Source organism: Trichechus manatus, unplaced genomic scaffold (genome assembly GCF_000243295.1).
Source record: "Trichechus manatus latirostris isolate Lorelei unplaced genomic scaffold, TriManLat1.0 scaffold00028, whole genome shotgun sequence".
In the NCBI taxonomy this organism is placed as follows: Eukaryota; Metazoa; Chordata; class Mammalia; order Sirenia; family Trichechidae; genus Trichechus; species Trichechus manatus.
In genome coordinates, this window is record NW_004443964.1 from 6671407 (window position 1) to 6692303 (window position 20897).

General features: G+C 59.2%; 2 protein-coding genes across 4 annotated transcripts in view; one reads left to right on the forward strand and one right to left on the reverse strand.

The window, feature by feature from the left end:
• Positions 1-440: 440 nt before the first annotated feature.
• On the forward strand, positions 441-6202 carry GALK1 (galactokinase 1). Its single transcript, XM_004374146.2, has 8 exons — positions 441-771; positions 1655-1844; positions 2295-2414; positions 2612-2747; positions 2874-3055; positions 5446-5596; positions 5686-5848; positions 5952-6202. The coding sequence occupies exons 1-8, from the start codon at positions 607-609 to the stop codon at positions 6021-6023; spliced, it is 1179 nt and encodes a 392-aa protein (XP_004374203.1). The 5' UTR covers positions 441-606; the 3' UTR covers positions 6024-6202.
• Positions 6203-6466: 264 nt separating this feature from the next.
• Positions 6467-20897, reverse strand: part of ITGB4 (integrin subunit beta 4) — a 28561-nt gene continuing 14130 nt past the window's right edge. The window contains exons 24-39 of one of the 3 annotated variants that reach the window (XM_004374147.1): positions 20637-20816; positions 19593-19741; positions 16694-16898; positions 15649-15806; positions 15119-15299; positions 14860-14997; positions 11644-11826; positions 11427-11558; positions 9222-9464; positions 8767-8925; positions 8131-8280; positions 7512-7700; positions 7273-7428; positions 7024-7188; positions 6821-6937; positions 6467-6721 (exon numbers count right to left, since the gene is read on the reverse strand). In XM_004374147.1, the coding sequence (XP_004374204.1) occupies positions 6582-6721; positions 6821-6937; positions 7024-7188; positions 7273-7428; positions 7512-7700; positions 8131-8280; positions 8767-8925; positions 9222-9464; positions 11427-11558; positions 11644-11826; positions 14860-14997; positions 15119-15299; positions 15649-15806; positions 16694-16898; positions 19593-19741; positions 20637-20816 (2645 nt within the window). In that variant the 3' untranslated portion in view covers positions 6467-6581. Of the gene's footprint in view, positions 6722-6820; positions 6938-7023; positions 7189-7272; positions 7429-7511; positions 7701-8130; positions 8281-8766; positions 8926-9221; positions 9465-9936; positions 10162-11426; positions 11559-11643; positions 11827-14859; positions 14998-15118; positions 15300-15648; positions 15807-16693; positions 16899-19592; positions 19742-20636; positions 20817-20897 lie in introns of all 3 variants that reach the window. The other 2 variants (XM_023729140.1, XM_004374148.1) reach the window with 2 other exon arrangements.

Genomic DNA, 20897 nt, shown 5'->3' on the forward strand with positions numbered 1-20897 from the left:
GCTGTGACAGTGGGTCCACCCCAGACAAGCATCCTGTGATGAAGTGACTCCCTGGTCACCACCACACTTGGCCTTCCTTGTATCTACTTACACTGAGCACCAGGCCGCGCTCTTCGAGACCCATGATCAGTGCCAGTGAGGGGCAGCTCAGGCCTCGCAGTACTGCCAAGTACCACTCAGGGCTATATCCACTGGAGAGCACCCAGCAAGCATCATGGGGCACAGACAGGGCAAGACACTGGCCCCCAGCGCTCTCTCTTCCCTCACTCCCGGTATGGGAGCGAGGTGCGCACTTCCGCCCCGCGCCTTACAGGTGATTCCAACAGGAGGGACGAGGCGGGGGAGGAGCCGGGGCGGGGTGGGGCGGGGCCGGGGAGGAGGAGGGGTCGGCCCCGCTCTCCCCACCCCCACAGCGCCGCGTCGGGCACAAAGCGCTGGGTTGGTAAGGCTCCTGGGGCGGAGTGCGCGCGCGCATCTGGCGCACTCCCGGGAAGAGGGTGGTGCGTGTAGGAATGTGCGTCGCCGGCTGCCGTGGCCCCGCCCCGAGCATCCAGCGCAAACTGGGTCGGCCCCGCGGAGCTGAGCTGCATGTAGCAGGAGAGCATTATGGCTGCTTCGAGCCATCCGCAGGTCGCCGAGCTGCTGGCCGAGGCCCGGAGGGCCTTTCGGGAGGAGTTTGGGGTCGAGCCTCAGCTGGCCGTGTCGGCGCCGGGCCGCGTCAACCTCATCGGGGAGCACACGGACTACAACCAGGGCCTGGTGTTGCCCATGGTGAGGGGCTGCGGGGGGGACCTCTAAGCCTGCTGCCCACTGCCTCGGGCACCTCTCTGGCCAAGGGCAGGGCGCAGGGTCGCAGGGAGGCGAATTCCCTCCATGTGGAATGCTGAGTGGGCAGCACCGAACTTCCCACCCGGAGTTTGAGAGAGGAGCATTTGGGGGAGAGCCTGGGACGGGCGTTTCCCGAGTTGGAAGTAGGCGGGGAGAGGGTGTGTGGATGCCTCTTCTCTGAGCCGCCCTGTGGCTCACGGGTCCTCGCCATCGGCCTGGGAGTACGTTGGCCTCAAATTGTGAGCCCCGATGCCACATTCAGAAGTGGGCATCCGGACCTCTCGCCCCGTGGAACTCCAGCCACAAAAGGGCATGCACTAGCCCTGAGACTCCGAGTCCAGCCTGACCAGTTTACAGAGGAGGAAACTGAGGCCCAGAGAGGGCAAGTGGCTTGCTGAAGGTCACACAGCTGGCTCTTGGTGGGACTGCAACTACAGTCAGGCCTCCTTTCAGACCCAGGGCTCTTTCCACCCCACTGGCGGTGTGGGGTCACCATGAGTCAGGATTGACTGGTCCCCTTTCTCTTTGTGGTCTCTCCCTCACCCTACAGCTGGGAACCCAGGCTTAGTGCAGAGTCCAGAGTCCAGGTCTGTCCTCAGGCTGGCAGCTGGCTGGCCCCTGAAAAGCCTGGGGGCAGGGCCCAAGCCCCCAAGGCCAGCTCAGTACTCTTCCCCCATCACTCCCATCAGCTCCTTGGTGAACCTGGAGTTCAGCTGCAGGGCAGGGTGGAGCCTCACCTGGCTCCACCCTTTCCAGGTCTGTCAGGAGGCCCCATGCCCCTCAGAACTGGGTGGTACTGGAGTGACTTAACCCTCTGTCCTGACAGGCGCTGGAGCTTGTGACCGTGCTGGTGGGCAGCCCCCGGATGGACAGGCTTGTTTCCCTTCTCACTACCTCCGAGGACGCTGATGAGCCCCGGCGGCTGCAATTCCCGCTGCCCACAGCCCAACGGTCGCTAGAGCCTGGGACACCCCATTGGGCCAACTACATCAAGGGGGTGATTCAGCATTACCCAGGTATGGGCCCAGGCCTGGGCTGGTTCATGCTGGTAGCAGGATCACCAGCTCACATCCATGTAATTCATTAGCTCGTCTAATCCATGGGGGAGTAGCATCCCCATTGTACAGACGAGGACACTGGTGCTCCTGGAGGTTCTGGAACTTGCCCTGGGTTGCCAATTACATGATTGGAGGAGCCAAGATTCCACCCCTAGCCTGCTGGTGTCCGGATCCCTAAAGTAGCAGGAGAACCAGGAAGACGGTATCCTAGGAACCACAGAGGGTGGGAGATAGAGAGCATTTGGCCCCTTGGCTCAGCAGGTCGGTGGCAGTGGCCTCCGACAATTGAGGCACACCCCCCAGAGGCAGCCTGCCAGGCCATTGCCTCCCTTCATGCCAGGACACATGCCCTTCCTGTGCCCATCCTCCCAGGCAGCCTGTCTCACCATGACCCCGTTTCCCCTGCAGCTGCCCCTCTCCCTGGCTTCAATGCAGTGGTGGTCAGCTCAGTGCCCCTGGGGGGTGGGCTCTCCAGCTCAGCGTCCCTGGAAGTGGCCATGTACACCTTTCTCCAGCAGCTCTGCCCAGGTACCACCTGGCCCCCAGCCCCCAACCCAACCCTCTTCCTGAGGTCTGTGGTCAGCGCTTCTTCCCTTACTTCGACTTAGGGAGAGGGGTGGGAATTTCCCTGGAGCATCTTTGGAGCTACTGGTGCTCCCACCTGCCCACCCCTGTACCCTCTCCTGGCCCCCAGCCTCCCCACCACACCCCACCCTGTGCCGCAGACTCGGGGAAAATAGCCACCCGGGCCCAGGTGTGTCAGCAGGCCGAGCACAGCTTTGCGGGGGTGCCCTGTGGCATCATGGACCAGCTCATCGCTCTGATGGGGCAGAAGGGCCACGCGCTGCTCATTGACTGCAGGTCAGGGGCCCCCCTCGCCCCCTCCCACCTCACAATCAGAAGCTCCTGGGTGGAGTATGCCCACCTTCTGGCATGGCAAGCACAACGTTTGGCCTTGTCATCTCTCCCACTCCGTTTCCACCCCAGGTCCCTAGAGACAACCCTGGTGCCACTGTTGGACCCCAGGCTGGCGGTGCTCATCACCAACTCCAACGTCCGCCACTCACTGGGCTCCAGCGAGTACCCCCTGCGGCGGCGCCAGTGTGAGGAGGTGGCCCACGCGCTGGGCAAGGAGAGCCTCCGGGAGGTGAAGCTGGAGGAGCTTGATGGTGAGGCTGGCTGGGCGCACTCTGCCCTGGAAGTGGGTGGGCACCCCCCTGTGGCTGCTTCGGCCTTGGTGTGGCCTTGACCCTGACCTTCATGTCATGCTCTGCCAACTCCCCCCACCCAAACAGTGCAAACCCAGGGCGCTAGCCTCAGCAAGGCTGCTTGGACATCTTAATCTTGTTTTTTTCTGATAAGAGAATTAGGTTTCCATTGTGGAAGATATAGAAAAATACAAAGAAGAGAAAATAATATGCCATCAGGCCACTCTTAACATCTTAGCATATTTCCTTCCCATGTTTTTCGCTTACATCTGAATTTTCAAAATTGAGTGTATGCACTGTTCTCACGTGCCTCCCCCTGCCCTTTTAACGGATTTATCTGAGAACCTTTTTTATGCCATGAAAGGTTCATCATCAACATGATTTTTAAAAGGTACGTAGTCTTTCAGCACACAGGGGCACCATGACATAAACCATTTTCTGATACACACCCAACCCTGTGATGGACTTCATGCATAAATCATAACTGCATGCTCTTATTATTTTCTCAGGACTGAGTTCCTAGGAGTAGGATTCTTAAGTCAAAAGACAGAAGTATTTTTAAGGTTCCTGCTACAGCTGGCCAGGAAGGTGGTGCTTATTTCACAAGGTTCTAAGGTCACATAAATGGGAACTCTCAGGACTCTGTAGAGCAGGTAGTATTACTGTCCATTCCTGGGGAAGGTGCGGGCACTGGCAGTGCTGAGACAGAAGCCACAGTGTGAACCCTGTGCTGTGCTGCCCACTCGGGGAGCTGCCCCCTCCCTGCCAGTGTAGGTGTGGCCCTTCAGGGACCCTGGCAGCCTGAGGGACCATCTTGTCCTTCTCTTTGTGAACATCACCTTCTCCAAAGCAGCCATTCAGCCCTGCCCCGCCTGCTCTGTGCAGATGACCTTGGCTGAAGCTTTCACTCCTCTGCTGCTCCCCCTGCCTTCTCCAGAGTCCTGCCCAGCAGCCCCGCCCACTCTTGCACCTTCCTTCCTGTCCTCTGCCTGCTCCTTCCCTTCTGCTTTTGGAACAAAACATGAAACATGCTCAGCTTTCTGTCCTCCTAAAAGTCTGTTTCCTTCCCCTGCCAAACTCCCCGGAAGAGTCCCTAACTAACGTGTTTCCCCCACTTCCTCATCTTCACCCATTGCCTAATCCCCCAGTCGGCCTGCCCCCCCCCCCCCCCCGCCCCAGGACACTCTCCATGACACCTCTTGCGGAGCTGGCCAGTGGCTTCCTGACATAAACCTTGTGGATTACACTCAGCCCTTGACCTTGGCCCTGTTGCCTCCCCACGCCCCCGCAGCAGCATCCACATCAGCTTGCTCGTTTCTCTGATGTCCCCCCAGAGTTCATCCTCAGCACATAGCAGCAACCCCCACTGTTCCACTAAAGCCTCAGACCTGCATCTCCAGCCCCTGCTCTCCCAGCCACAGTGTGTCCCCCTGGGTGTCCCATGACCCCCTGAACTCCTTCCTCACCACAGGCTCCCCTGGACTTCCCCTTTTCTGTTATTTTCTTGCTCTTATCACTCCTGTTTGAAACCTCGGAGTCAGCCAGAGTCTTCATTGTTCCCGCATCTCAGCCATCCTCCCACTCTTGTCTCTGACCTTGGTCCCCATCAGGCTCCCAGTTAAATATGAACAGTCGCTGCTCCTGGGCGCCCGCTTCTCCCAGCCCGGCCCTCCTGCCCAAGTCTGTCACTTCTGTCCACTAAGGCTCAGCCCTGTCCTTCCCTGCCGAAGCCTCCGTGGCATGGAATTAAGTAGCAAACTGCCCTTGGCACTCAGGGCTGCTGTTAGAGACCACTCCGTCCACCCTTCCCACCCCAGTAGGACATCATGCTGACTCCCTAGCACACCCTGCCTCCTGATCTCTGCCTGGGCTGTTCCCTGGCCCCTCTGGAGCCCCCAGCCCTCCGGTGTAAACATCAGCTCTGCCGGGACCGCTAGAGGGCAGGACAGCGTCCCACTCACCCTGGAAGCACCTGCAGGGCCTGGGCCTTAAATTGCTGTTTGTGAGCACTCACTCTGTGCCAGGTACCCTGCTGGGTGGTTTACATGTGTTCCGTCCTCATGGCACTCAGATGAGGCAGCGTCCTCTCATTTTACCGTGGAGGAGAAGGAGGCCCTGAAAACCCAGTCACCTGCTCAGGGTCGCACCTACGACATTGACGCAGGTTCAGAGCCAGGTCTCTGCCTTGGAGGTTGCCTCTGACCCATGGGCCTCTTACCCCTTCACTAAGTAGTACTCAGCAAATAGCTGTTGGGTGACCGGCCAGGGCCACTGCCCTGGAGCCATTGTGGCCCCTCCCCCACATCCCATGGGCGGTGGGAGGTGGTCTGCTGACTCCCTTTCCTCCCCAGCTGGCAAGGAGCTGGTGAGCAAGGAGGGCTTCCGGCGGGCACGGCATGTTGTGGGTGAGATCCGTCGCACGGCCCAGGCTGCGGACGCCCTGAACCGGGGGGACTACCGAGCCTTCGGCCACCTCATGGTAGAGAGTCACCACTCGCTCAGGTAAGGCCCTCCGGGCACCCACACCGCCCAGGTACAGGCTGTCCCAGGCCCGTGTGTCCCAGGTCTGCCCCTCCTTATCCTCTTTTCAGGGATGACTTTGAGGTGAGCTGCCCTGAGCTGGACCAGTTGGTGGAGGCCGCACTGTCTGTACCTGGAGTTTATGGCAGCCGCATGACAGGTGGTGGCTTTGGTGGCTGCACAGTGACACTGCTGGAGGCTGCCACCGCGTCCCGCACCATGCAGCACATTCAGGTGGGTGGTGCCCGAGCCTGGGAGGGCAGAGGACACACCAAACAGGTGTCCTGGGCCAGGGTGGTGGCATGGGGCCACTCAGACCCCTCCCGCACCTCCCCAGGAGCAGTACAGTGGAACCGCCACCTTCTACCTCTCCCAGGCGGCCGATGGAGCTATGGTGCTGCCTTTGTGAGGCGCTGCCCTGGATGGGCACACGGCGGGCACAGGGCCTGCCTAGGCTGCAGGTCAGCCCTGGGCCTCTGGCGCCTGCTGACCACATCTGGGTGCTCAATAAACTTGTGCTTCTCACCTTGAGCCTGCCTGCCCCAGAAGTGGGTGTGTGCTTGGATATCAGGGATGGTGGGGATAAGAACTGTCCCCTACTTGGAGGGGGGCACCTTTCAGGCCCCAGGAGCATGGATAGGTCAGAGCCAAGCAATAGCAAAGTCTTTTATTAAGTGCAGGACAGGGGCTGGGTCCTTGGCATGTGGGTCCCAGCTCTTTGGTTACAAATGGGTTTGGGGCCAGGGGGAGGTGGGTGGCCAAGGGGGCTTCTAGGGCCTCTGCACCCTTCATGGCTCCCAGAGGACGCCTGCCCCCTGCTCGGTGGCTGAGGTGCTCACCCTGGGAAGTGAGCTGTGTGTGGGAGGGCTGGCCCCCAGGAGTCCTAGGGATAGAGTAGCTGAGGCAGAGGAGAGGAGGCTGGGTAGGGGCCCAGGCTCCAGGGCAATGCTGGGGTAGGGCAGGGGGCTCAGGTATGGTAGAACTGGTGGTCCACCTGTGTGCTGAGGGTCCCACTGGTGGTCAGCGTCCGGCTTACAAACTCCTGGGTCACATGCTGGGTGAGGGAGCCACCCATCTCCAGGTGCTGAGACCCTAAGGTCAGCCCATCTGCAGGGGAGGAGGTGTTGACGGACCCTGCCTGGGTCTCTGCCCCTTGCCCTCTGCTAGCGCCCCTGGGAGAGCCAGGAGCCCCGTTTGGCCACTCACCCGCTAGAAAGGGCTCAGTGGTGTTGGTGTGGGTGGTGGTGGTGGTGACGCTGCTGTATTCCCCCGGCAGCGAGGGCTGGAAGAGCCCGGGGTGGCTGCCAGGCTGCGGGAAGGGGCCTGGAGTGGGCAGAGGGACCAGTCAGCGGAGGGAGCCAGGAAGAGGCGTGGCCCTCGAGGGGGCGGGGCTGAGGCCGTAGCCCTACCTCCGTCCTGGGACTCGATGGTGATGATGCCCTCGCGCTCAGGCCCGAAGCCCTGTGTGGTCTTGGCCTGCACCTTGAACTTGTAGGGCACGTTCTCGCTGAGGCCTGGCACTGTTAGCCGGCTCTCGGGGCTGTCTCCATCCACCAGAAACGTGGTGGCTGGCCCTGAGCAGGGGGGACAACTTTAGGCCCTGCCCTCCCCCTTTCCGGCCCGCCCCTGCCCATCCCTGCCCCGGAGGCGGGCAGCACCTCCTCCGTGGGCTATCTCGCAGGTCACCAGGTAGCCGAGGATGTCCCCAAGGGGCCGCCGCGGCCGCTCCCAGCTCAGCTGCAGCGAGTCGGGGCTCAGGGCCGTGAACACCAGTGGGCCCGGTGCACTGGGGGTGCTCAGGGTGAAGGCGGAGCCTGAGGGAGGGGAGGAGGAGTGTCACTGTGGGGGGGTGCAAGGGGCACAATAGGGAGCGGCCGTGGGGGTGGGGGCAGCTCACCTGGCAGGGGGCAGAGTGGGCTCTGCGGGTGCACCTGCGACTCGATGGTGATGACGCCCTCGCGCTCTGGGCCCCACCCCTCCTGGCTTTGGGCGCGCACGCGGAACACGTAGGAGTGGTTGGGTAGGAGGTCCTCCACCACTACCGAGGTCTGGCTGGGGTTGGGGATGTCGAGCCGATGCAGCTCATCTGGGGGGCAGGGTGGTGCAGACAGTGGAACCAGAGATCCCACCCATGCTCTGGCCAGACCCTGTGCCTTGCCAGGGGCCCAGGTCAGGCTTCTTTGAGTGGGTCTGCCCAGAGGTGCCGTTTCCAAATTCCCACAGAGACATGTCATAGGCCAGCTGAGGCCCTGGGTCTGAGGTCAGTGGGGCCTTGTTAGGCAAGACCTAATGAGGTGATGACCAGGAGAGAGGCCCAGGGAGATGGGCGGGGCCGGAGAGAGCGAAGGGGAGTGGGGGCGGGGGGGGGCATGGGGTGAGGTACGCTCTCGAAGGCTGGGTTGGTGTGTTAGTGCTCAGGGGACTTGGGTGATTCCTGACACAGCCGGGGGTGCCCTTGTGTGCGTGGGGCCGAGCCTCGCAGGGCTGCACCCCACAGCCACACCACGTGTGCTCACCGCCATTCAGCAGCTGGTACTCCACACTGTAGCCCTGCAGCGCCCGCTCGCATTGCGGCTCCTGCCAGCTCACTTTCAGAGACGTGGGTCCCAGGGCTGAGAACACCAGGCGGGTGGGGGTGTTGGGCACACCTGCAGCCATGTGGGAGTCTGGGGACAGAGGGCCACAGTCAGAGCCCTAGAGCTGGGAGCTGAGGCAGAGGTCTCTGGGCGGAAGTCACAGTTCTGCCCTCTAACCTCCCTCACAGCTGGCCACCTGCCAGCTGGCTGGGCAGCTCACTCACCCTGCAACACCCTGTCCAGGCTGCCCAGCACCTCCCACACGTCCTCAGAGTAGGTGCGGCCCCTGCCTGTGCTGAGAGAGGGTGAGCACCACAAGTCGGCCAGCACCCCCCAACCTCCTCAGCTGGCTTGGTTCCTCCCAGCTGGCCCTGCACCCCCCACAAAGGCGGAGGCTGCTGTTAGGCATCAGCACTGATGGGATGGGGCAGGTGGTTAGCTCCTGTGGGTGGGCAGGGGTCCTGTGGATGGGATGGAGGATGAAAAGGTGGTGGCACAGGTGGTGGTTGCAATGGATGGATGGTTGACAGATGGAGCAGGTCAGCCATGGAGACACAGGGCGGCTGCCCTCACTACCTGGGCCCCAGGAGGGCGCTGCTGGCTGCCCCGCCAGGATTATAGAGTCCTGTAAATCCCCGGAGGGGGGCAGCACCTTCACCTGAGCCCGCCTCCGGGTCCCCAGGGCCCACGACAACGGAAGCCTGCTCCTCCCTGCTTCCCAGATGGGAGGGAGGCCTAGGGCAGGACAAAAAGAGTGAGAGGGGCAGGGAGTGTGCACGTGTGTGCATGTGTTCGTGCTGTACGTGAATGCGTGTGTGGGGTGTGCACGTGTGTGCATGGCGTGTGTGGGGTGTGTGTACATGGTGTGCACGTGTGTGCATGGCGTGTGTGGGGTGTGTGCATGTGCATGCGTGCATGTGTGGTTTGTGTGCTGGAGGGTGGGCGTTGGGGCACCAGAGACCACAGCCTGAGCCTACAGGAGCTGCAAGAGAAAGGTCAGCCAGCGGAGGCGGGGTTCTTGGGACGCTCACCATGCGAGGAGAGGGAGGTGAGGGTGGAGTAGTCCCTGGGCAGCGTGGCCGATTGCGAGTGTGAGTGCTCCGTGCGGGTCAGCGAGTTATAGTCCCGCGTGAGGGTGGAGGACGTGCTCAGCACACGGTGGGGCAGGTGTGGGCTCAGGTGGGTGCCGTAGGCAGCGTTTGCTACAGTCATCCTGTGCAGAGAGTTGGCGCTGCCCGGGAAGGTGAAGTCCATCCGCCCGTTCACCAGGTGCTCTGCAGAGGAGAGCAGGGTCACCTCCAGGCTTGGGCCAGTGGCCTTGGGAAGTCCCGGGATTGCCTACCCTCTGGGCGCCTTGCCATAAACACAGCCAGCCTACCTCGGCCTGCCAGGGACAAAGGTCCTGTGTCCCTGGAGGAGTGCCAGCCTGCCCCTGGCTGATCGCATATGCTTCCTAAACCCCCTAGCCTGGCAGGACGCCTTAACGGGCGCAGGGTCTGAACACACCGGACCCCAGCTGAGGGACTGCTGCCCTGCCCCCCGGGAGCCAGGGCACCTGTCCTGCTGGTTCATGGCTCCAGAGTCTGTTTCCTGGGCAGCCCACCATAATGGGCAGCCTAAGCAGCAGACTGGAGCTGGGGGCTGGCTGCTCGCCCCCCAACGCAGCCCACCCCCGGGCCTCAGCCGCGGTCGCCGAGTATGCCTATGTGTGTGCGGTCGGGGCGCGGCCCGGGAGGGCGCCGTCACCTCTGCGAGGCCCGGGCGTTGGGCTGCGGGGCAGGCCACCGCCCTCCGCGCCCCCCGCGCCCGAGGCCCCACCGTCCGGGGACGCAGGGGGCGCCTCGGAGGCCTCGGAGGAGCGCCCGCTGCTGGCCGACAGGCGCGGGATGAGCTCCGGTGGCAGCCGCCACGTGACGCGCCGCAGGTCCAACTCCTCCCCCAGCAGGGCCTCGAACTTCCAGCCGCCGCCGCCTTGGGAACAACGAAGGGCCGCGTTGGCACCGCCGGCGGGTGGGCGGGCGGCTGCGCGAGGAGGGGCCGGCGGATGAGGCGGGCGGCGCCGCGACGAGGCCCATCCTCCGGGCTCGCTGGGATCCAGGTGTAGGGAGGCGGGGAGCACCACGCAGGGGAGGGCGAGCCCCCGACAGATGCGCCCCTCAGCCCCGCCCAGCCGGAAGGAGAGCCCTTCAGAAAGAGCGAGTGCAGACTCTGTCCCCCTTCCCCGCATGTGAGCTACAGTGTGGCTGGCACCGAGGACAGACCCCTGGACTAGCTGGGAATCCCGGGGCAGCCCTGTGAGTTCTCCCTCAAGTCGCTTCCAGGCTCTGAGCCTCAGTTTCCTTGTCCCTACAATGGCCAAAGCGGCCCCTCCCCTGCCTGCCTCCTAGGGGCGTTCCAGAAGCCAGAGAGCTTCCCAGGTACAGGATAGAGCCAGTGACGAGCCAGTAGTCCCCAGCTGGGACTCCTGATTTATACCAGCTGTTCTTTCCGCAGACCCTCAAAGCGGCTCTGTACGGCCAAACTCAGCCCCCCTGGGGACCAGTGTGTGTTCACTGGGGAAATTGGAGGCAGGAGAGATACGAACTATGAACGTTGCCCCAGAGGATTTTGACTCAGGGCATCCTGTGATTGGCATCCCATTTTACAGATTAGGAAACTGAGGCACAGAGAGGATCACAGGTTCATCTGATGTCCCACAGTGGGGCCAGAGCTAGGACTGAGCTCAGGAGTCCCAGCAAAGGGCTCTTTCCAGCACATTGTGCTGGGAATCAAGGGAGGCACAGGGCCTGTGGATGTGTGTGTGTGGGTGTGTGTGTGGTGGCACTGCCTCATTGGCGCCCAGCCAGGTGGTCGTGGAGGGGCTCCCAGGCCGTGCCTGCCTCCTCCCATCATAGCCCTGCCCCACGTGTCCTGACTCCATGGCACAGCCTGTGAGCCCTGGAGCCACATAGCTGTTTCTACCTGGCCCGTGGCATGAAGCACACACACAGGAGCCTGTGTGCATCAGCCCCCAAGCACACATCTGTATGTCCTCATACACGGGTGTACACACAATTGCACATGGATCATGTCTGCCTTGTCCTCTCGGTGTCCCCAGTGCCAGTACCATGTCTGCCAAATTGTGGGCTCACCTGATATTTGCCTGGGTCTCAAAGGGGACATATAGTCTTGACTGCCATGCCCAAGCCCCTCTGCCCTCCCGGGACACAAGTGAGACGGGTCCCAGGCCCACTCACCAGTGTCGTCGGAGACGCTGGGCCTCTGGCTGCCACTGGGGGAGCGCAGCACGTCGTCGCTATACATGAGGAAGCTGTTGTAGTCTTCCCCGCTCTGGGCGTCCACGATGGGGATGTCGGGGATGATGGGGACTGCAGGGTGGGAGGAGGTGAGTCTGGGCCCGATCGCGGCCTCCCGGCCTCCCCGTCCACCCCGCACCTCCTCATCACCACTCACTGGACATGGGCCGCTTGGGCTGGGTGGCCAGGTTGATGAAGGCCTCCCGCTCAGGCCCCCAGCCTGCCCCATTGCGCGCCTTCACCGTGTAGCGGTATGGCTGGGATTCCCGCAGGTTCTCGATGAGCAGCATCCGCCTCTTGGGGCTGTCCACCAGCACCTTCTTCATGGGCCCGATGGGTACTGGGGCAAGGAGAGAGTTTCAGAGGGGTCCCCCAGGTTCCAGCATGGTCCCAGCCCTGCCTGACACAGCAGGACCACCCCACAGCCCCCTGGATGGCTCCCGGGGGTGCAGAGAGCACGTCAGGGAGCATGACTTCTATCAGACTCCTGCCACAAGACGTGTCACTGACTGTCCAAAGGGCACATCATCAAGTGAGTGACAGCCAGGCCTGGGCTCAGGTTGGCCTTGCTTTCACTTCTACCCATGGTAAACCTGTCCAAAGTGCCTCCAAGTGAGGCTCGCTCAAGAGGCATGGGCCTCGAGGGTGACATTTCACCACCTGTGCCTCACTGTCCACAACCGAAGCCCAGTTGGTTCTGTTGAGAAAGCACAGGTGGGGGCCTCTGAGCACCCCCACGGCTGCCCTCGGGGTGCTGTGCCTGTGCGAGCAAGGAGGGGAGGAGAAGAGGAAGGAGCAGGCTCAGGAGGCTGAAACTGAAGATGAACTGAGGCTCCTGAGGGCTGAGGGTGCAGCGGAAACAGTGAAGACGGAAGGTTGCCTGGCGATGCAGGAGGCCGATGGCTATCACATTAGCAGAGCGCAGCCCAGGGGTCTCACACTGGGAAGGGTGGACACACAGCTGCCGGAAGACAGAGGGGGACACCCCCCACCTCCGGCTGCTCGGAGTCACAGGGCCGAGGCCCAGACACCACGAGCTGAGCCGCTGTGCTGCAAGACTTCTGGGGAACAGAGAAAGGACAGAAGGGAGACCAGAAAACGTCCCGGTTTCCAAAAAGGGCCAAAGGAAGGTTTTGAAAACGACAACGGATAAGCTTGATGTCTACCCCCAGAAAACCCTGTGCTCAGAGTTGGTTGATGGAGGGCTGCCAGCCTAGACGGGGTACTCTAACAGCCATGATGGGGGCTGCCCTTGGGCCATCCGCTCACCCATTGCAGATGCCTACAGGCTGGGAGGGCTGCCCGGCACACCCTTGACACAGCCGAGCCTGCAGGCAGAAATCATCAGGGATGAACTGTTGGAAGATACAAGTCACTCCTGGGATGACAGGCCTGGTCAGAGGAGGCTTGCCAACAGTGGTCCATGGGACCCACTCATGGCCACCTCACGCATGTCAGAGTAGAACTGTGCTCCAGAGGGTTTTCACTGGCTGATTTTTCACAAGTAGATCAGCAGGCCTTTCTTCTGAGGTACTTCTGGGTATACTAGAACCTCCAACATTTTGGTTTAGCAGCTGAGCGTGTTAACCATTTTTACCACCAGGGAGTCTCATGGGCGGACTAGACCTTGTAAACTCAGAATGAGCCAAGGGCGTGATGCAGCTGCGGAGAGGGTTGGTGCTTGCTCTGCCTGGTTATTAAACAGTGAGGCAGCCCCCCGCCCCAGAAGCCTGCTGCCCAGAACAGCCCCACTGCCCTCCAGGAGGGCTGAGCCTGATCTACTGTAGGGGCCACAGGTTGTATGTATTGTTGTTGTTAGGGGCCATCGAGTCAGTTCCGACTCACAGCGATCCTATGTACAACAGAACGAAACACTGCTTGGTCCTGTGCCATCCTTACAATCATTATGCTTGAGCCCATTGTTACAGCCAATGTGTCAGTCCATCTCATTGAGGGTCTTCCTCTTTTTCGCTGACCCTCTACTTTACCAAGCATGATGTCGTTCTCCAGGGACTGATCCCTCCTGACAACATGTTCAAAGTATGTGAGACATAGTCTTGCCATCCTTGCCTCCAAGGAGCACTCTGGCTGTACTTCTTCTGAGACAGATTTGTTTGTTCTTTTGGCCATCCATGGGATATTCAATATTCTTCGCCAACACCACAATTCAAAGGCATCGATTCTTCTTCAGTCTTCCTTATTCATTGTCCAGCTTTCACATGCATATGAGGCGATCGAAAACACCACGGCTTGGGTCAGGCACAGCTTAGTCTTCAAGGTGACATCTTTGCTTTTCAACACTTTAAAGAGGTCTTTTGCAGCAGATTTGCTCAATGCAGTGCGTCTTTTGACTTCTTGACTGCTGCTTGCATGGGTGTTGATTGTGGATCCAAGTAAAATGAAATCCCTGACGACCTCAGTCTTTTCCCCATTTATCATGATGTTGTTTATTGGTCCAGTTGTGAGGATTTTTTGTTTTCTTTATGTTGAGGTTGTATGTAGAAGGTGAGAAATGTGGACAGCTAGTCTTGGCCCTGCCCCTTCCTGGGGCGTGACATTGGACAAGCCACTGAGCTGACTGTCCTCCTTCCCTCAGAGTTGCCATGAAGATTAAACCAGACGATATAAATGATGACTGGAGACTTCTGTTATTAATGTTTAGCCAAGAGAGAAGTGGGGGTGCGGGCTATCCTCAAATCCTTGGCAGGAGACCATGTGCAAGGGGACAGACTCATTCTCAGAGGAAGGAAGTCACAGAAAGTCTGGTTCCAGCACAACCTCTAAAAAACAGCTGCTCTGCGGGGTGCTAAGCTCCCCATCACTGGGACTAACCCAGCAAAGGTGAGGGTAGGAGGAGGTGGTCCCTGCCCCAGATGAGAGGTGAGATTGACTTTCCTCTAACACTTTCCCTTTGGGACAGTTGGCAGGGATCGGCCACCATTGCTCCCTTCCGGGGCTGGGAAAGAAAAAGAGGTCTGCCGGGTGCTCATGTTGCAAGAGACATACTAAAAAATAATTTGTCTATCTGAAAATTCAGGGTGCCCTGTGTTTTTGTTTGCTAAATCTGGCAACTCTACTCTGGCCCTAAGAGAACCTGTAAAATGAGCTCCTCTGATTACCTGTATGGGAAGGTGCCACCAGGTCTGTGCCCTGTGTGATCCTAGGCCTTCTGCACCACCCTACCCAGCGGGAGGCTGGGCCATGGCCTTGGAATGCAACGTAGCCCAAATCTGACATGAACCTACAGATGCCTCAGCCCCCTACGCAGCAGATCCAGGGGGTCCAGACCTAGCCCCAGGCCTCCCTCTGGCTCCTTGCCCCCTCCCTTTCCATGGCTACTGTCCCAGGGGCAGGAGACGGGCCCAGCCCTTACGATTGTCCTCGTTGACTGGGCCATAGCAGACCTCGTAGGCTGTGATCTCGCCGTTGGTCTCAGCTGGCTCAGCCCAGCTCAGCTGGGTCACGGTGGAGGAGACGACATTGAAGGCCAGGCGCCCCGGCTCGCTGGGTACTTGGGGTGGGGGGAGGAAGACAGCTGTCAGTGGTGGGGGAGGGTCGAGTTCTGGGAGGCAGACAAGGTGGGCTAGGCGCCCTGGCACCGGGGAGGCTGGGGTGGACGCGGCGAGCCTCACCTTCCTGGTGGGTGCGGCAGGTCACGAGGGAGCTGTAAGGGCTCTCACCCTGCGGCCCATAGGCACACACCTTCATCTCATAGTTGCAGTACGGGTACAGGTTGGTGAGCTCCACAGAGGGCACCTTGCTGTCGAGCACCTGGGCTTCGGCCTCTGAGTCGCCCTGGATCCAGTACTTCACCTGCTCCCGGGAGGGACCGTCAGTGAGGAGTGGGGGTCCAAAGCCACCCCTCCTGCCCTTGGAGCCCTGCCTTATGGTCCCTTGGCACAGGTGAGGCTCTGGAGGTTGAGTGACCTGCTGCATTCACATGGGGAGGCTCTGGCTGAGCAGGGAGGGGCCGCTGGGCAGGGGGAGGGGAACAAACCTCTGCAAAACTCTGGAGTGTGTCTTCCCTCTTCCCTGGGCCCAGATGGGGGCTCCCTCTGTCCATCATATCCAAGCATGACCTCTCTTCACTCCAGGGGCCCTCAGGCTGCCCACCTCCCCAGTCCAGACTTCCTCGTCCACCCCACCATCGCCCCCACCTCACCTTGTACCCTGTCGGCTTGCCAGGAGGGGGCAGCCAGTTGAAGTGGATCTTCCGGGGCCCGGCCGCCTTGGCGTTGGGGTTCTGTGGGGCGGCTGGGTCACTGTGGACGAGCGGGAGTGATGACAGGGTCCAGTTTGTGACGCTCCGGTCCACTTCATCTGTAATGGGTCAAGCCAGGTGGACCAGTCAGCTCAGACACCCTCTGGTCTGGAATGGGGGAGAAGAGCCCGTCCTTCCCACCACCAGGGGGCGCCAGAGACTGTCTTATACACTGAGGTCCCTTCACAGGCAATCAACTGAGACCTGCCCTTGGGGTCTCTGGAGGCTGGTGCCCCAGATGGTATCACACCAAGCCTGGTGGAGGGCCCAGGAGGGTCTCTGGAGGAATAGAGGAAGAAGGAATTCGTCTGCCCCTCTCTCTCCCTTGGCAAAGGGCATGTCTCACAGGAGAATACTTGCCCCTCTCCCCCACAGCCCCTCTGAATTCTCTTTCCTCTCTCATCTCCCCAACAAGGCCTCCACTTTTAAGCCGGAACTGAGGCTGAAGTCAGGAGTCCCTGAGCGGAGCAATGCTTAAGCTGAAAATTTGGCGGTGCCTTGGAAGACAGGCCTGGCGATCTGCTTTTGAAAGGTCACAGCCTTGAAAACCCTGTGCAGCACAGTTCTCCTCTGCACACATGGGTCACCGTGAGTCGGAATTGACTCGATAGCAATTAACAACAACAACGAGCCTGAAGTCAAAGGGATAAAACCTAACTGGAGTTCAAGGCCTTGGGGCCACAGCATAATCTCAGCCTTTGGTTGCCAGATAAAATGCAGGACACCCAGTGACATATGAACTTCAGATGAACAATGAACACTTTTTTAGTCTAAGCATGTCCCAAATATTGCATAGGGTGTACTTATATTAAAGAAGTGTTCACTGTTGATCTGAAATTCACATTCAGCTGTGTTCTGTATTGTTATTTGCTAAATCTGGCAGCCCTACTTGAGGCTCCCAGCCCTCCCTCCCCACCTGCTTCACCTGACGCCCGACTCTGCCCACCTCCGTCCCCAATGATGACAGTGGCAGAGTGGGGCTGCCCCAGGCGGGCCCCAAACTTGGGGTTGCTGAGGTGGATGAGGAAGCGGCGGGTCTGGCGGCCCCTCAGGAGGGAGTCCATCTCCTGCAGCTCCAGGAGCTTCACCTGCAGCTCCTTCCAGGTCTCCCCAGTGTGGAACAGCAGCTCACCCTCCACGGGGATGTAGTCCTAGGAGTGGGAAGGGGTCGGGATCAGGCTAGGGCTGGGGGATGTGGCAACTCAGACATTAAAGTCCTCCAGGGGACGCACTGAGTCACGGCTGCACGGTCCACCCCGTGCGCACCACACTGCAGAGCCCATTACAGACTGTCACATGGACATGAAGCGGCTCCTGTTATTATAGAGCACCTCCTGTGCATCAAGCAGGTCCCTGAGTAGCGCGAACAGCCTGCGCTCAGCTACTAAGCTAAAGGTTGGCGGTTCAAACCTACCCAATGGTACCATGGAAGAAAGGCCTGGCAATCTGCTTCCATAAAGATGACCGTCATAAAAAACCCTATGGAGCTCAGTTCTACTCTGTAACACATGGGGTCGCCATGAGTTGGAATCGCCTCGACGGCAACAGGTTACAGGCACTTTACAAAGATTAGCTCGTTTGATCCTCACGACAGTGTGGGGTTGATGGTATTATCATCCTCATTTCACAGATAAGGAAACTGAGGCGTGGAGAGCATAGGAAGCTTGCCCGAGTGCACCCATGTAGTTGTGGTGGAGCCAGGATTGGAACCAAGGCTTAGAGAGAGACACAGGAATGCACGGCAGCTACAGAGTCCCCCACCCAGGCAGGCACTCAGTCCTCTGTGAGGCCCCTGGGGGCTGGGGTTTGCAGGCCCCACCCAGGAAAGGAAGAACTGTCCTCACACAGTGGCTCTGAAGTCTGGGATCCTGCCTGGCCCCAGACCCTCCCCCCTGGGTGGGTGCTTCCCTTGGCTCCAGCATTTTTTTCCAACACTCCAGAGCTTTCCTGAGCTTCCCAGGATGAATATGTGTGTGGATGTAGTGTGTGTGTGTGTGTGTGTGTGTGTGTAGCGGGTGTGTGTAATGTGGATCAACTGTCAGCAGCCAAAAAAAAAAATTCCTCTCACGCAAGACCACTAGGTGGCCCTTCAAATTAACGCGTTTCAATTCCACAGCGCAGTGGCGCAGGCGAGGGCAGGGGAGGCAAACTCAAAAGATAACAAACTCAAGGAAGTTCAGCTGCTGATGTTAGAAAAACAGGGAATTGCTTTGCAAAACAACTGGCCTGGATGCTTCAGAAAGTGTCCGTGTCATGAAAAACAAAGCAAGGGAACTGTTTTAGTTTAAAGGAGACAAAGATCATGACAACAAAATGCAATGCCAGACCCTTGACTGGATCCTGGATTATGAGGCGGGGCGGGGTGGGGGTGGGGTGGGAGCTACAAAGGACACCATCGGGACATCTGAATATGAACTGATTTTTAGGTACTAGTATAATGCAGCTGCGGTGGCGCAGTGGTGAAGAGCTTGGCGGCTAATCAGAAAGTTGGCAGTTTGAATCCACCAGCCGCTTCTTGGAAACCCTATGGGGCAGTTCTACTCTGTCACACGAGGTCGCTGTGAGTCAGAAACGACTTGACGGCACCCAACAACAACATATCTATCTATATCTAGAGAAGGCAAACATTAACAATTAGTGATCGGCGTAAGGGGTAAACAGGTGTTCATTTTATTAGTCTTTCAACTTTACTGTAGGTTTGAAGTTTCTTTCAAAATATAAAGTTGGGACATAATAAAAATCTTTAAAAAAATATTTAAATACCAAGGCATCTTTATAAGCATTAACAGGATAGCCGGTATCTCCTATATGATGTGACATATTAAATGAAATTTATGAACATACAGATATGTCCTTGGAATTTTTATTGGGTGCATCGGAGTGGTAATGAGAAATGTTTCAACCAATAAAAAGAGGTAGAGAAAAATAGGGTGTGGCTAAGCAGGGCGGCCCTGGAGAGTGCCTGCCTGAAGGGCCAGGAGACCCTGCCACCTTGGTGGTGAGGTCTGCCGAATGGGCCTGTGGGCTCAGCGAGGCTAGCATTTCTTATTTTTTGAAATAATTTTTGACATGAATTTTTAAAGTTTTAGATGTTGGTGATAAATTCAAGGGTCCCTGGGCGGCACAAACAGTCAAGTGCTTGACCACTAGCCGAAAGGTTGGCAGTTCAAACCCACCCAGAGGCCTGGCGATTTGCTTCTGAGAGGTCACAGCCTTGAAAACCCTGTGGAGCACAGTTCTACTCTGACACACATGGGGTCGCCAGGAGTAGGAAATGACATTGAAGCAACTAACAACAACAACAACAAATTTGAAATTAAAAACACCACACATCACCACAAAACCGAACCAAACCAAACCCGAAACCCGCGTGAGCCAAACCCGCCAGCCAGCTGGAGGTGGCTGTTCCCTGCTGCTGGGGGCCAGTGAGGAAGGGGACACAGGTACAGATGGCACTGCCTGCCTTGAAGGGCGGCTCCTGCTGGGCAGGGCCTACGGGCAGACCCTCGGGGTGTTGGGCCTGGAGACACGGGGCTGGGATCCCAGCTCAAGTAGCCCGAAGACCCCAGGTCTGGGCCAGCCAGGGAGTCCACTTCCCTCGGAAGGGTTTGGCTGCCCTGGTAATAATCCTGGGTTGTTGGAGGGGGCACAGGAATGTTCTGGCCTGAGTCCCTGGCAGTGATGGGCACTGGCCCTGGCCTCACAAGAGAGGCAGGAACGGGTGGGCATGTCCGCGAGTCCAACCCAGGGACTTGGGTAGCTGCCATGTCCTGCTCTGTCCTGGGAACCCAGTGGGGTGCCTTTGGACCTCTTGGACGCGCCCTCAACCCTGTGGGGGACCTCACCCGGTTGCCATGTGCTGTGTTGTCCTGCGTGTGGTAGGAGACCTGGGACTTGCCGCTGTCAATGATGCGCCGGACGATGGGAATGCGGGCCACCTGCTCTCTGTGGCTGACGACGTACTCGGGCTTCTCAAAGGACACCACCCCGCTGGCTGCAAGGAGCCCGCGCTGGTCAGGGGGTCCTGGCCTAAGCCCCTTTCCTAGCCTCTTCCCTCTGGCCCAGCCCACATCCCTCTAGGGAGGGTGGAGGAAGGCGGTGGAGAAATCTTCCAGAAAAAGTTGAGGGGGGCTGGAATACGGGGTCCAACAGACACCCTTGGAGGGTCAGGGCAGAGAAAGGAGGCTGAGCAGGACAAATGCCTGTGGGCCGTGGTTCAGGGGAGGGTATGACAAGGGGCCTAGATATGGGGAAGGCAAGTTGAGGCCAACGGTGCAATGCCTGGCCCACCCTCTTCCCAATCGGGGCCTCAATTCTTCATTTGCCCAAGAGGGACTTCGACAAAATGAAGCCCCAGTCCCCTTCTGCTCTGACATCCTAGGGAGCCTGTTTGACCCCCTAAGTTCCGAAAGTCCACGAGGGAGAGAGGAACAAAGGGAGGAGGAGGATTATAATAGGGACGCCCACTGCTTGAATGTTTATAACGTGCCAGGCACTGTGCAAAGGAATTTACAGCCACCAACTCCTCACAAGAGCCTGATACCCATTTTGCAGGTAGGGAAACCAAGGCTCACAGGGGTTAAGTGACTTGCCCCAGACCACACAGCCAGGTCCCGCTTCTACTGGGATAGCAGGAGGAGCAAGATGCCCCAGGAGTCCCTGGGTGGTGCAAACAGCTAAGATGCTTGACTGCTAACTGTAAGGTTGGAGGTTCGAGTTCACCCAGAGGTGCCTTGGAAGAAAGGCCTGGTGATCTACTTCTGAAAACTCAGCCATTGAAGACCCTATGGCACACAGTCCGCTCATGGGGTCACCATGAGTCAGAGTCGACCCGACGGCTGCTGGTTCTCCTTTCTGCCCCACCCCACCCCCGCTCCTCCCCACTTGACCTTGCTCCTTGATGATGGTGATGTTGACCAGGCGGCGGCCGAGGGTGGCAGTGCCCGAGGGCACGTCAATGGCCTCCACCAGCAGCTGCTTCTCGTCGTCATCCTCAGGCCGGATGAAGAGCGGCACGCGCACATCCACCAGCTCCACGCCGTCCTGGAACTCCACCATGCCCCGGGCATCTGGGTGGGGGCCGGGGGGCAGTCAGACATGGGCCAGGGGGCCACATAGGGGCTGGGGTGTGAGGGCGTGGCATGGGAGGC

Coding starts and splice junctions, on each gene's coding strand:
- GALK1 (XM_004374146.2), top strand. CDS start 607: ATGGCTGCTTCGAGCCATCCGCAGGTCGCCGAGCTGCTGGCCGAGGCC. Junction 2,415..2,611: donor TCTCCAGCAGCTCTGCCCAG/GTACCACCTGGC, acceptor CCTGTGCCGCAG/ACTCGGGGAAAATAGCCACC. Junction 3,056..5,445: donor GAAGCTGGAGGAGCTTGATG/GTGAGGCTGGCT, acceptor TTTCCTCCCCAG/CTGGCAAGGAGCTGGTGAGC.